The 15,721-nt window shown below is 37.0% G+C and overlaps 1 protein-coding gene across 3 annotated transcripts in view; it reads left to right on the top strand.

The window, feature by feature from the left end:
• Nucleotides 1–15,721, top strand: part of CUL2 (cullin 2) — a 144,951-nt gene that overhangs the window by 101,884 nt on the left and 27,346 nt on the right. For all 3 annotated transcript variants that reach the window (XM_054716643.1, XM_054716640.1, XM_054716641.1), the window contains exon 17: nucleotides 11,648–11,714. In XM_054716643.1, the coding sequence (XP_054572618.1) occupies nucleotides 11,648–11,714 (67 nt within the window). The remainder of the gene's footprint in view (nucleotides 1–11,647; nucleotides 11,715–15,721) is intronic.

Genomic DNA, 15,721 nt, shown 5'->3' with positions numbered 1-15,721 from the left:
TTAGAAAACAATGGTACATCTACACAATGGAATACTATGCTGCTATGAAAAAGGATTTCTTACCATTTGCAGCAGCATGGATGGAACTGGAGAGCATTATGCTAAGTGAAATAAGCCAGGCAATCAAAGAAAAATACCACATGATCTGACTCATTTATGGAAAATAAAGAACATTATAACCTGATGAACAAGAAGATAGATACAGAGGCTGAGGAGTGTTGGGGAGAGGGGGAAAGAGATCAACCGAAGGACTTGTATGCATGCATATAAGCCGAACCAATGGACACAAGACACTGGGCGGGGGGAGGGGGGGGGAGATGAGGGCATGCGACAGGGGTTAGGGGAGGCTGGGGGAAGGTCTATGGGGGGAAAAAAAGGAGATATGTATACTATAATTAATACTTCAAACAATAAAATAAAAAAACTTCCTAAAATGCTCTTTTTGTGGCATGAAATTTGACATTTTTAAGATAAAAATATCTATGATGTTAATACCTTCAACAAATTTGACATATGAAGTTTTGAAGCTTGCTGTCAATACAACAAAATAGCATACATATCAAATTGCATATATATCAACATATGTGTAACTCCACCTATTGAAGAAAATCCGTATTATTAACTGGTACACCTAGTATATGTACTACATCTTCTTTATTCAGTCCTCTGTCGCAGGACACTATGGTTGTTTCCATGTCTTGGGCCACCGTGAATAATGCTGCAATGAGTGTAGGGGTGCATATATCTTTGTGAACACATGATTTTGAGGTTTTCGGGTATATACCCAGGAGAAGGATTGCAGTGTCATATGGTAGCTCTACTCTTAGTTTTTTGAGGAATAGCCAGACTGCTTCCCATAGTAGTTGTACCAGCAGAGGATGAGGGTTCCTTTTTTTCTCTCCAACACTTGTTATTCCTTCTATTGTTAATAATGGCAACTCTAACAGGTGTGAGGTGGTATCTGTCTTGTAGTTTTGATTTGCATTTTCCTAATTACCAGTGAGGTTGAACATCTTTTCATATATCTATTGGCTCTTCCTGTGTCTTCTTAGGAGAGATGTATTTTCTGGTCCTCTGCCCACTTTTTGATTGGGTTGTTTGTTTGGTGGTGAGTTTTATGAGTTCTTTATAAATTTTGTGAATTAAACCTTTCTTGGGGCTACTGTTTGCAAATATTATCTCCCATATGCTTGACTGCCTCTTTATTTTGTTGTCAGTTTCTTTTGCTGTAAAGAAGCTTTTTAGTTTGATATAGTCATTTTCATTTATTTTTGCCTTTACTTCCCTTGCCTTTGGGGTCAGGTTCATAAAATATTCTCTATGAACAGGTCCATAAATTTGTTACTTATATTTGTTTTTATGTAACTTATTGTTTTGGGTCTTATATTTAGGTCTTTGATCCATTTTGAATTACTTTTTGTACAAGGAGACAAACTGTAATCCAGCTTCATTCATTTGCATGTGACTTTTCAGTTTTTCCAGCACCATTTATTGAAGAGACTGTCTTTACTCCATTGTGTGTTTCTGGCTCTTTTGTCAAAATAGCTGGGCTCTCTACTCTGTTCCATTGATCTGTGTGTCTGTTTCTCTGCCAATACCGTGCTGTTTTGATTATTGTATCTCTGTAGTATAATTTGAAGTCGGGTAGCATGATACCTCCAGTTTCGTTCTTTTTTCTCAGGATTGCTTTGGCTATTCAGGGTCTTTTGTGGTTCTATATGGATCTGATTTCTCGTTCTATTTCTTTGAAAAATGACATTGGGGATCTTGATCGGGATTGCATTAAATCTGTATATTTCTTTGGGTAATATGGCCGTTTTAACTATGTTGATTCTTCCAATCCATGAACATGGGATATTTTTTCATTATATTGTGTCTTTTTCAATCTCTTTTAATAATGCTTTGTAATTTTCAGTATATAGGTCTTTCACATTCTTTGTTAAGTTTATTCCTAGGTATTTTATTCTTTTGGTTCCAATTGCAAAAGGAATATTTTTGTGTGTGTTTTTTCCCCACTTTTTCTGAAGTTTTGTTGTTAGTATACAGGAAGACAATGGATTTTTGCATATTGAATTTGTATCCTGCAACTTGACTGTATTTGTTTATTGTTTCTAATAGTTTTTTGGTGGAATCTTTAGCGTTTTCTATATACTGAATCATGTCATCCACAAAAAGTGGTATTTTCACATCTTTATTCCCTGCTTGGATGCCATTTTTTTCTTTTTCTTGCCTTATTGCTCTGGCTAGGACTTCCAGCACAGTGTTGAATAAGAGTGGTGAAAGTGGAAATCCTTGTCTTCTTGTTCCTGATCTTAACCCTTTGCACTCGCTTGCTTTATTCTTGATTCCTTTATTCTAATGCTAACCGTGTCGAGTCACACTCGACATCCAAGTGCAAAAGGTTAAGAAGCAAAGCTTTCAGTTTTTCACCATTGACTATGATATTAGCTGAGGGTTTATCAGACATGACTTTTATTCTGTTGAGGTACATTCAATCTATTCCTTTTTTATTGAGTGTTTTAATCATAAATGGATGTATTTTATCAAATGCTTTTTCTGCATCAGTTGATAAGATCTTATGATTTTTATCCTTCCTTTTGTTAATGTGATGTATTACATTGATTGATTTGCCTGTGTTGAACCATTCTGTGCCCTTGGAATGAGTCCCACTTGGATGTGATGTGTTATTTTTTATGTACTATTGCATTTGATTTGCTAGTATTTTGTTTAGGATTTTTGCATCTGTATTTATCAGAGATATTGGACTGTAGTTTGCTTTATTTGTGTTATCTTTGCTAGGTTTTGGTATCAGGATTATATTGCCTTCATAGAATGTGTTAGGAAGTATTGCCTCTTGATCAACTTTTAGAAGAGTTCAAGAAGGAGAGGTTTTAAATGTTCTTTGAACATTTGGTAGAATTCACTGGTAAAGCCATCTGGTCCTTAACTTTTATTTTTGGGGAGGTTTTTGATGGTTATTTCAATTTCCTCAGTACTGTTCGGTTTTTTAGATTTTTCAGTTCTTCATGATTTAGTCCAGAATGGTTACATATTTCTAGGAACTTATACATTTCTTCTAGGTTATTGAATTTGGAGGCATATAGTGTTTCATAATATTCTAGTATTATCCTTTGTCTATCTATGATGTCTGGTTATTTCTCCTCTCTCATTCCTGATTTTGTTTATATAGGTCTTTTCCTTTTTTTTCCTTAGTGAGTGAGGCCAGTGGTTTGTCATTCTTTTCAAAGAACCAGGTGTTTGTTTTATCAAATTTTTGTATAGTCTTTTTTTTTTTTCCTCTATTTCATTCAATTCTGCTTTAATTTTTATTATTGTCTTTCTTCTGCTGACTGGGTTGCTTTTGTTATTTTTCTTTCTAGTTCTTTAAGATGTGATGTTAGGTTGTTTACTTGTGATTTCTCTTGTTTCTTGAGATAGGCCTGTAATGATATAAACTTCCCTCATATTACTGCTTCTGCTGCATTCCAGAAGTTTTGATATGTTGTATTGTCATTCTCATTTATCTCTATATATCTTTTGATCTCATCTTTTATTTCTTCTTTGACACAGATTTTTTAGTAGTATGTTGTTTGATCTCCAAGTATTTGTGAATTTCCTTACTACCTTTTTGCAATTGATTTCTAATTTCAAGGCATCGTGGCTGGAGAATATTCTTGGTATAATTTCAGTCTTTTTGAATTTGTTAATGTTAGTTTGGTGACCCAACATATGGTCTATCCTTGAGAATGTTCCATGTGCACTGGAAAAGAATGTGTAATGTGATATTGGGGGATGAAAGGTTCTGCAAATGTCAATTATGTCCATTTGGTCTAGTGTTTCATTTAAGGCTGATATTTCTTTATTGATTTTCTGTTTGGTTCATCTGTCTAAAGCTGTCAGTGGAGTATTAAGGTCCCCAACTATGATTGTGTTTGGATCTGTTTTTCCCTTTAATTCTATGAGTAGTTTTATATACTAGTATTTCAGTGCTCCCTGATTTTGTGCATATATATTAAGAAGTGTTATATATTCTTGATGTAGTGTTCCATTTATCATTATAAAGTGAGATAAAAGTATGCCTACACCTGCTTTTCTGTGGATGTTATTTGCTTGGAGAATCATTTTCCACTTTTTACTTTGAATCTACCTTTGTCTTTGCATCTTAGTTGTATCTCATGTAGGCAGCATATGGTTGGGTTTTGTTTCTTTGATCCACTCTGCTATTCAGTTCCTCTTTATTGGTGAACTTGACCATTTACATTTAGGATAATTATTGATGTATGAGCATTTCCTGTAGTCATTTTATCTTTTGTTTTCTGGTAGCTCTGGGCTTCCATTGCTTCTTTTCCTTTGTGTTTCTGTCTGTTGTTTTTGTTTGGTGGTATTCCATACTTCTTTCCTCTGTTTCCTCTTTTTTTAAGCTATGTGTCCTGGTTTGGGAATTTGTGTGTGTGGTTACCATTAGGTTTATAAAAGATAGACTTGCATATATATATCACAGTTTTTTTGTGTGGTTTTTTTTTTGAGTGCATCTGATCTTCATCCTCTTTTGCCAGCGCAGACCTTTAGCCCCTCCTGACACTCTGTCTACTGAACCAAACCAACTAGGGCTGATACTGATTTAATGATATAGTTAAGCAAGGTCTTACAACTTTTGTCTTTTTTGCTTTTTCCTCACATGAGGATATGCTTTTTAAATTGATTTTTAGATAAAGATAGGGAGAGAGATTAAGAGAGAGAGAGAAAAAAATCTATATAAGAGAGAAACATTGATTGCTGCCTCCTGTATATATTATGACCAAGGATTGGACCCATAACACAAGCATGTGCCCTGACCGAGAATTGAACCTGCTACTAACTGAGCACCACCAGCCAGGAAACAGCTTTTGTCTTTTTTTTTTTCTCAATTGTCTTAAGTTTTACATATGTCTCCTTTTTCCCGAATTGAACCCCCCCACTTTCCCAACCATTCCCACCCCTGGCAAGCCCCCACTGGGCTTTTCGTGTTGCTCTCTTTCTAACTCTTTGAGTTGTAGGGTTAGTTAATTAATTACCATTGTTTCTTGTTTTTTGATGTAGGCCTGTAGAGCTATGAACTTCCCTCTCAAGACTGCAATGGCAAAACACAACACACAGGGCACCAAACACAAATATATTTATGATACCAATAACCCCAAATAAAAGTGACCACCAGAGAAATGAGAATTAGGGGAGAGAAAAGAGTGCAAAAATCATAATGATAAAAGGGAAAAATGTAAGAGAGAATAGAAAGAGAAGAAAAAAGAAGCGGGGAAAAGATATATATGGGGAGAAAACTCCAACAAACCAACAACTAATCCAAAAAATGGAAACAACAAACACTCAGAGAAGAATGCAAACAACAAACAACAACTAATCCAAAAAACATGCAAACAACAAATTTTCAAACAACAAACACCCAAACAACAAATACCCAGATGATTCTGAAGAGGTAGAGCTTATTTCTAGAATGTAAGGTCAAGGAGTTGAATGAATGGGGAAATGGCCACGATTCAGTATAGAGGAGGGAGATAGAGAATGAGTGTATAAGAAGAAAAGTAATAAAATATTTAAAAAAGAAAGAAAAACGTATATATTAAAATATATCTATTAAAAAATCCTATATAATAAAAGGCTAATATGAAAATTGTCCCCTCTACTGGGAGTTTTCCTGGGAATTTGACCAGGGGGCAGGGCCAGCCGGCCAACCTCCCACATCCCCTCCCCCACAGCCAACCTGGGCTCATTCAGCCTCTATTTGGATGGCCCGACTAGACCCCACCCATGCACAAATTTGTGCACTGGGCCTCTAGTATGTATATAAAAGAGATAAAAATATATATATATATTAAAAAATTCTTTTCCCTTTATTCTATCTATGTATTCATCTATTTTTGTAAAAGGGGAATAGAGAGTAGATAGGCCTGGGTTGGTGATTGAAACTAATTAAGCTATTAATAGAAAAAGAGAACAAGCGAGGAGAGAAAAAACAGAAGCAAAAAAAGAAAAAAAACTAACAAACAAACAACAAGAAGATAGAAAGAAGAAAAAAGGGAGAAAAAGGAAAGAAAAAAGTTTGGCTAGAGATTAAAGAGTAGAGAGAAGTGTGCATGGACTTGTGGCAGGGAAGAGGAAATAATATATATGAGTAAGATCAATTTTTAACAGTGAATGAAAAGAAAGGATAGAGAAAAACTAAAGCAGGAATAGAGTAAGAGAAGCAGGGGAAAAGTGAGGAAGAGAGTGTTGGCATAAAAGAAAAATTGAGATAGAGTAAAATAATGCTAAAAGAAAAATAAAAAGAATGTAGAACACTGATCCAAAAATAAAATAAAATAAAATAAAATAAAACTTTAAAAAAGGAAAAATAATAGTAAATAATAAAAAATTAACAGTAAAGTGAGAAAAGATTTTTAAAAATTTAGTTTAAGTAAAAGATAAAAAATTAAAAAGTGAAGTAATGAAGTTCATTCACTTCAGCGGGGCTTCAGTGACCCATGGGGGCTCTTTTAAGACCCCCCCCCCCTACTGTTCTGCCTGGCACGTCTGTTTCCTGTCAGGTAGTCAGCACAGTGTTGAAGTTCCCTGCAGTCCACCACTCCTGTGTCATAAGCCACAACCTTGTTTTCAAGAAGGTGGGATCTCTCTGTTTACTTTGTTTCTCTGCCTGCCTTCAGTTGTATTTACACAATAGTCAATTTATGACACACCCCCTGGGTGGCGGTGTTTCTGGATTAGTTTCCGGGACCAAATGGCCCCTTGACCCAGTGTTTAGACTCTTCTTTCCCTGGCACACTTAATACTGGGGTGGAGGGATGGACTGACCCAGAGCTGGTTTCCTGTTTGTCTCTCCTTATTCTGGTACCCAGTTTCCACAAAAACAACTTTCCCCTGCAGTCTCTGTGTGTGTTTTTAATTGGAAGATCCTATGTACTAGGCTTAGCAAGCAAAAGCAGGGAAGTCCAAAAGACAAAGCAACTGCACTGCCTCATGTCTTTTTCCCTCCGGCACTGCACGGTCAGTATAGAACTTCAGGCTGCCTTTCTGGGCACAGTCTCCCATGGCATCTAGAGTTCCCCTCTGCCAGCAGTCCTGTGGACCCCCTTCCACGTTTGAGGGCTGCACTGACCTCAAGGGCCGCGGATTTGGTGGGGTGCAGTCTCCCTCTGAGACTCTAGTCCCCGCTGTGTGTATTTCTCCATCCAGCCTGGATCCCAGATCTCACTTCTCTCCAGGCAGTCTCTGACCTTTCCATTCACAGATCGCCTCACCAGCTGTGTTTAAATCACTAATTCTGGGTGGGTGTTATTTGATTGAGCTGTTCCTTCTGTCTGCTCTATGAGAAGGCATAGGAACCAACCACGTATTCGGCCACCACCTTGTCTCCCCTTGGACAAACTTTTTAGGGGCCCGTGGCCGGGGAGGCTGGAGTCTTGGTGTTCGTCAGTTTGCACCTGGTTCCTGGGCGTTGTGGCTGTAAGTCCCAGGAGGTATCTGAGATCTCCCCAGTTGAAGGTAAGGCTGGGCTTTTGAACATAGCTGCTCTCACTTCAAGATGGCGCAGTATCTGCAGCAGAGCCGGCCACTCCGGGAGCGATTTCAGTAGTAGTAGATGCTGCCCGGCCAGGGGAGCCTGGTCTGCTAGTCCCCAGCAGTCCTGCGGAATGTAGTTGTCCCTCACTCACAAATACAGACACTCCCTGCACATCCATGCACTCTCCTTTCGCTCTCTCACTCACACACTATCTTGCAGCCTACCATCCCATTGGCCACCATCTTGCTTCTCAGCTTCTGTCTTGTAATACCAAATAATTTTATAATATCCTCATTTAGAACTGAATCTTTTTGTTATGATTAGCTATTCAGATATTTAATTTAAGTATAGAGTAATGGGTGGGGTTTTTTTGCATATCGATATCATCAATAAAACTTGACTGATAGTACCAGTTGCTAGGAGTAAAAAGAGGTAAAACATGTGCCTTCAGGCTTTGAATATATACCCTTTGAATATATAAAGATACTTTTGCAGTTAAATAATTTGTAAAGGGCATTTTATCAGTTGTACCGGTTAATAATGCGGATTTTTTTCAATAGATGGAGTTATACGTATGTTGATATATATGTAATTTGATATGTATGCTATTTTTTTGTATTGACAGCAAGCTTTAAAACTTCATATGTCAAATTTGCTGAAGATGTTAACATCATAGGTATTTTTACACTTAAAAATGTCGAATTTCGTGCCAAAAAAAGAGCATTTGCAGGAAGTTTTAATTCATTATTTGAAGAAAAGTGATGTTGAAAGTTATCATATACTTCGGGAAGCTTATGGTGAACATGCTCCATCTCAAGATACTTGTGAACGCTGGTTTAAACACTTTAAAAATGATGATTTCAATGTGAAAGACAACCAACATTCAGGTCAACCGAAAAAGTTTGAAGACCAACAGTTACAAGCATTATTGGATGAAGATGCGTGTCAAACTCAAAAACAACTTGCAGAAAGATTAAACGTTGCTCAGCAAACAATTTCCAATTGTTTACAAGCAATGGGAAACATTTTAAAGGAAGGAAAATAGGTGCCACATCAACTGAACAAAAGACAAATGGAAAACCGAAAAGTCATCAGTAAAATGTTGCTTCAGTGGCACGAAAGAAAGTCTTTTTCGCATCGAATTATGACTGGCAATGAAATGTGGATTTATTTTGAGAATCCCAAATGCACAAAATCATGGGTTGATCCAGGTCAACCATCAACATCAACTGAAAGGCAAATCACTTTGGAAAGAAGACAATGCTCTGCGTTTGGTGGGATCAGGAAGGTGTAGTGTATTATGAGCTTCTAAAACCAGGTGAAACGGTTAATACTGATTGCTACTGACAACAAATAATCAATTTGAACCACGCTTTGATCGTGAAACAACCAGAATGTGCCAGAAGACACGGCAAAGTAATTTTGCTTCATGATAACGTACCATCACACACTTCAAAACCAGTTGAAGACACGTTTAAAGATCTTGCCTATGAAGTATTAACCCACCTGCTGTATTCACTAGACCCGTGGTCGGCAAACTGCAGCTTGTGAGCCACATGCAGCTCTTTGGCCCCTTGAGTGTGGCTCTTCCACAAAATACCACGGCCTGGGCGAGTCTGTTTTGAAGAAGTGGTGTTAGAAGAAGTTTAAATTTAAAAAATTTGGCTCTCAAAAGAAATTTCAGTCGTTGTACTGTTGATATTTGGCTCCGTTGACTAATGAGTTTGCCGACCACTGCACCAGACCTTGCTCCTTCAGATTACCACTTGTTCCAATCTATGGCACACGCACTTTCTGAGCAGCACTTCAAAACATATGAAGAAGTGGAAAATTGGGTCTCTGAATGGTTTGCCTCAAAACAAGAAAAGTTCTATTGGGACTGTATCCACAAATTACCTGAAAGATGGAGTAAATGTGTAGCTAGGCGATGGACATTAGTTTGAATAAAGCACTTTTGATGTTTCTCTTGAAATTATCGTGTGTTTTTTTTATTACAAAATCCGCGTTATGAACTGGTACACCTGGTAAACTTTTCTCAGTTTCAGAAATGTTTTCATTTGCTTTTGTCCACTAATTCATTATAAGTGTTTAATAATCCTATATAATATAACCCTAATATGCAAATCGACCGAATGGTGGAACGACTGGTCGCTATGATGCACACTGACCACCAGGGGGCATACGCTTAACGCAGGAGCTGCTGTCAGCCTGCAGGCCCCAACTGGCGGGGGGAGCGGGTCCAGTGTGTGGGCGGCGCCAGGCCAGCCAAGGCAGGTGCCAGTGGGGGTCCCCCCGCGGGTCGCCCCGCAGATTGTCCCTGATCGCCAGCCAGGTCTAGGCATCCTACCCGTGCATGAATTTTGTGCACCATGCCTCTAGTTAAATTATAAGCTGTATAACAGTAATTTAATTTTATGAACACCCTTGGAGATTATTAATTGGTCAAAGCATACTTCTGGGATCCTTTTGTGACATATTTTTATTTTCTCTTTATCTACATTTGAACTAGGAAAAAAATCTTGAGTATTTCAGGTGCCAGTCATTTCCTATTCATCATGCAAAGTGTTTGATGGATTTGCTCATAGAGGAGAATGATGCACTCTTGAAGGGAAAACATGCTTAACAAGTTTTAGTTTCCTAGGAGTAAGCAAAGTTGGAATAAACTGCTGAAAGAATTTATTAATTTCCTTGGCTGAGAGTGATCAGTTTTGTTGTACGGAGTGAGCATAGTGCAGCTGATAGGTCAGATGTTACTAATTGCTTTATTTAAACTTCCTTTTGAAAGTACAAATGGTAAAGTTTGATATACAAATAAAAGCTTTAGATATATTATATATGACACAATGACACATCATTCTAAAATATCTGTCCACATTCTGGCCAGTGTGGCTCAGCTGATTGAGTGTTGTCCAGTGTACTGAAAGGTTACTGATTTGATTCTCGGTCAGGGCACATGCCTGAGTTGTGGGCTTGATCCCTGGCAGTGGGTGTGCAAGAGGCAGCCAATTGATGTTTCTTTCTCTCCCTCTCCCTCTCTCTATTAAAATCAATTTTAAAAATCTTAATAAAAGTCTGTCCACAATCACAATTTGGAATTGTGACATTTCAATAAAGCTGATTTTTTATCTTTTTAATGTATCAGTTTTATTTTCTCACTATATTCATGTAATAGCTCATTAAAAGGTAATAATTGAGTCCTGGCTGGGTCGCTCAGTTGGTTACAGTGTTGACCTGATATGCCAAGATTGCAGATTCAATCCCTGGTCAGAGCACATATAAGAATCAATCAATGAATGCATAAATAAGTGGAACAACAAATTGATGTTTTTTTCTCTCTTTCTCTCTCCCTCATTCCCTCCCTTCCTCTCTAAAGAATATAAAATAATAAATAATAATAAATAAATAAATAAATAAATAAATAAATGATATGAACTATGTTTTTTGGACTGGTGTCCTCCAATTGCACATTCAGTCCAACAAATGAATATTTTTAAAAGTTACAATAATAGGATGTTAAATTTAATTTTTTTGTAATAATATCAACAAGAGAAGATACAAAGACAAGTACTCTGAAGCTTTGCTTGTATTAGTGTTCGACTGGACGTGGAAGTTAAATATTGGATGTCGCTTTATAGGTAACCATTGATATATTAACCTGTCCTTCAGCAAAGGTATATATACATTGGCAAATAGATTAGAAATAAAAGTATGACTTGTATTTTCATGTTGAAATTTATGATAGTGTGTTTGGTTCGTAATTAATACTTATAAAGTCTGAATTGATAACTTTAAAAAATGATATTGAATCACTACGTTATTTCCGATTTTATTTTAAAAAGTCAAATTTGCAGGGCTGTATTTTAGTAGAAAGTATCCTGGACAAGGTTGTAAGTGAAAAGAGCTGGAGTAATTTTCATATGTTGTTTAGAGACTTGCACAGATGTGTTTTCTCTTGTGTAAAACAAGTAGATATATCTGATGGGGTATAATGTCTTTTTATAACACGAACTTTTTAAAAACCTTTTTCAGTGTAGTAATAGCCAAGTAAATTGTTACAGTAGCGGAAAATAATTTGACTTTTTTAATTTTTTACAGTTTGAATTATTTTACAGCCAGCATTTCAGTGGAAGGAAACTTACATGGTTACATTACCTCTGCACAGGTAAGACAAACTTAATTATATCTAATTTAATGAAATTTATATGCTCTGATTATGGTAATAATTTAGAAAGAGATTTTCTGTAGCTTAATTGTAGATTGCTATTTTTTCCTCCTACTGATGGTTTTTACCTTTTCTTCTCTACCTTCCTTTCTGGTTACCATTAAAGCAACTAATAATGAAATTCAAGTGCAGCACTTTTTTTTTTTAATTGATTTCAGAGAGGAAGGGAGAGGGAGAGATAGAAACATTAATGATGAAAGAGAATCATTGATAGGCTGCCTTCTGCACACCCCACATTGGGGATTGAGCCCATAACCTGGGCATGTGCCCTGACTGAATGGAACTTCGACCTCCTGATTCATAGGACAACACTTAATACTGAGCCACACCAGCCGGGTTGGTGCAGCACTTTTTAATAGTATTTTATAGTTATGCTACTTATATATTAATACTGTTTATGTTTTAAATTTTTTTATGGTTTACTACATTTCTGTAATGAACCACTTTTTATAGACATTAGTATTTTATTTAGAAACCCAGACTTGATGAATCAGATACTCTAGAAAAACCTGTTCTCCCTAAATATGCCAGACACAAACACACAACATTATATTAACCATTATATTAAATATCTTTATAGCATCATAAGGAGACACAACCATTTGATTTTTATTTGTGGCACTATTAGTGAATTTCAATAGTAAATGCTTTTTCCAGAAAGTCCAGGTTACTTTCCAGTAGTTTCCAGTTTTAGAAAAGTTTAATCAGAATCTAATAATTTCTTTTGCTGCTTTCTGGAACATTGGGGGTGGAGAAGGGGTGGTCACTGTTCAATTTTTATTTTTGTTATTTATTAACAGTAATAATTAATGATTTATTATTTTAAGTAGGGGTAATATCTGAAAGATTGTACACTGTGTGAAATTGTTCTAAGTTACCTGAAGATATTAGCCTAAGCAAACACTGACATTTTCTCTACTTATGCTTTGAAAAATGCAGTATATCAACTTTTCCTTTGTATAAGAAGGAAAGGGTGTATATGTTAATATGTCTTAGAAATGGTACAAGAAAAAAAAGAAGACGACACTGTACAAGGAAGTATCTCTTAGAAATAGTAGAAGAAAATCTGACCAGTCACCATAATCTTTATTAGGAAAGTCTTTCTGTTCATTCACCTAAGAATAATTTCATGTAAGTAATTTCTCTTAAGTGCCATTTATTTGACTAATTGACATTTAGAATATGATATCTTGTTATGTTAGTAATAGTAGGTTATAGTAATTAATACATGGTAATACATATTTATCAAGGTTATCTTTATTAAATAACTAGGGCATTTTAATTTTTCAATAGTTTGTGAAATAGAGATTTTTTTTAAATTAATTTTTATTGATTTTTTACAGAGAGGGATAGAGTTAGAAACATCAATGAGAGAGAAACACTGATCAGCTGCTTCTTGCACACTCCCTACTGGGTATGTGCCCGCAACCAAGATACATGCCCTTGACTGGAATCGAACCCGGGACCCTTGAGTCCGCAGGCCGATGCTCTATCCACTGAGCCAAACCGTCCAGGGCTGAAATAGAGATGTTTATTGATATTTTTTAATAAGTGGTAATTTAGTCATTGGCCTTTAATTTTACATCTGTTGTGAATATTTTCTGTTCTCATTTAGTAACTATCATTGATTTTAAGGGGAAAAATGGTGTTTTAGATAATTAAAAAGCAACTATATCTTAATGTATTTAAATTTAATTTATTTTTAATTCTCCTTCATGTCTATCTTGGGGAATTTAAACTCTTGATTATTCTCATTACCTTAGCAATATCAGACTGTCTCCTAACATAATATTAATGAGAGGTACACTTTTTTTGTGTTAGGTAACTTGTTGTATACAGAAAGAAAGAAAAAACTATGTACATAGTTTTTTGTGTTTAGAATTTGGCCTGACAATGGTTATCAAGTAATTAACTATAGTACAATGTTTTGAATGTTGTAATGCAGAGACAACATTCCAGGGTGTTACATATCACACAGAATGATGGTAGCAAACACCTACTGGGTAGATAACATCTAAATTTGGTTTTCAACAATGAATATGACTTAGCCAGAATTGAGGCATAGAAGTGTATATTACCAACAAAGGTAAAAAATTTAAAAAATTAAGCAATCTATTGCCCTGGCTGGGTAGCTCAGTTGGTTGGAGCTTTGTTCCGATAGACCAAGGTTGTGGGTTTGATCCCTGGTCAGGGCACATTCAGGAATCAACCAGTGAGTGCTTAGATAGGTGGAACAACAAATAAATGTTTTTCTTTCCCTTCTCTCTCTCTCTAAAACCAACAATTTTTAAAAAAGCAGTCTACAGCAGTGATTTTCAATCTTGTTTATATTATGGCACACAGAAGCTAATTTAAAATTCTGCAGTACACGAAAAATATATTTTTAGCCAGTCAGATAAAAAAATAGGTATAATTTTGATTCATTTGCTCTGGATGGCTATTGTGTTGGCTGTTGTGATTTTTTTTGTTTTTCATTTGACAATCTAATGGAAAAGCGGTTCATACCCATGACTAAAAAATCAGCTATTGCATGTTTTAAAAACATGTGCATAGTGACATCAGAGGAATGGCAGTGTGAGACGGACCCTTATTCTCTCCCCCCTGAAATTTCAACAAGTTAACCAACTATAACTCAACAAAGAAATCCCTGCTCAACACAGCCGCATGCCTGAGAGACCTATGCATTGAAACATCTAAAGGAGGACAACCAGGAATAAATGGGGGGATAAGAAGGAAAGTGCAGATGGCATGCAGGTGCAGCTCTGCAGCTGGGAACTGGCAACTGGGCCAGCCGGGAGAGGGGAGAAAGCCAGTGGTAGCAGGCACTTCCTTCAACCTGGAGGAACAGAGAGCTCTAGGGGTGGGGGAGGGGGACAGTCTAGCAGGGCGAGTGGTGAGAGAGCGGACAGTGTCTGAGTCAGCAGATGCCTGACAAAGCATGGGTTCTGCCTTGCAGCTTTCAACTGTCAGGCCTGGCGTGGTATTTCAGACAAAGAAATGGAACCACAGAACCCTTTGGCCACTTGGACTCCCAAAACTCACCACCCATTGTCATTGAAGTTGGGTTCAGGAGCATATTATCTGTAAATCAAGAGCTGTTGCAGTAGAACCACTATTTCCATTTGACTGATCCCCAGGAGGGACCTTGGGGTGGAACCCCTCAGAGGTCAAAAGTTGCCATTATGGCGGGAGCAAAACAAACTCTACCCCCAAGGAGCATGACTGTCTTATGGAAGCCAGGGAGGTTCAAGACAGGGAGATTACAGAGGTAAAAAAAAATCTTGTGAATCAGTGCCACCCACTGGAAAATAGTAGAAAGAACTCTTCAGAGATAAATGCAGAGGCAAAGGAGGACAGCAAATAACATGGGTAAGCACAGTAATGAGGATGACCAGAAAGAAAATGAAAAATCACCAGAAAGCAAGCTGGAACACATGGAAATATGTGATATAATGACATTTCAAGATTGCATTTCTGAAAATACTCAAAGATATGTGAGAAAATACAGATAGGCAATACAATGGACTCAGAAAACGAATGAACCAAATGGGTACAGAAGAAATTGAAACTTGAAAAAAGAACAAATCAGAAATCCTAGGAATGAAATGTGAAATTAAGGATATTAAGAGTGAACTACTGGCCTGACCTGTGTGTTTCAGTGGTTGAGTATTGACCTATGAACCAGGAGGTCACGGTTAGATTCCCAGATGAGGCACATGCCCCCAGTCCTCTGTGTGGGTGGTACAGGAGGCAGCTGATTGATGATTCATTCTCTCTCTCTCTCTCTCTCTCTCTCTCTCTCTCTCTCTCTCTCTCCCTCTCCCCCCTACATAATAATAGACAAATATGAAAATTGACCATACCCCCGACACACACACAAGCCACACCCACAAGCCACACCCACCATCCAATCAGAGCGAGCATGCAAATTAACCCAAACCAAGATG

This window comes from Eptesicus fuscus, chromosome 5, assembly GCF_027574615.1.
Source record: "Eptesicus fuscus isolate TK198812 chromosome 5, DD_ASM_mEF_20220401, whole genome shotgun sequence".
Taxonomy (NCBI): Eukaryota; Metazoa; Chordata; class Mammalia; order Chiroptera; family Vespertilionidae; genus Eptesicus; species Eptesicus fuscus.
The sequence above is the reverse complement of the archived record's forward strand: the minus strand, read 5'-3'. Positions and strand labels throughout refer to the sequence as shown.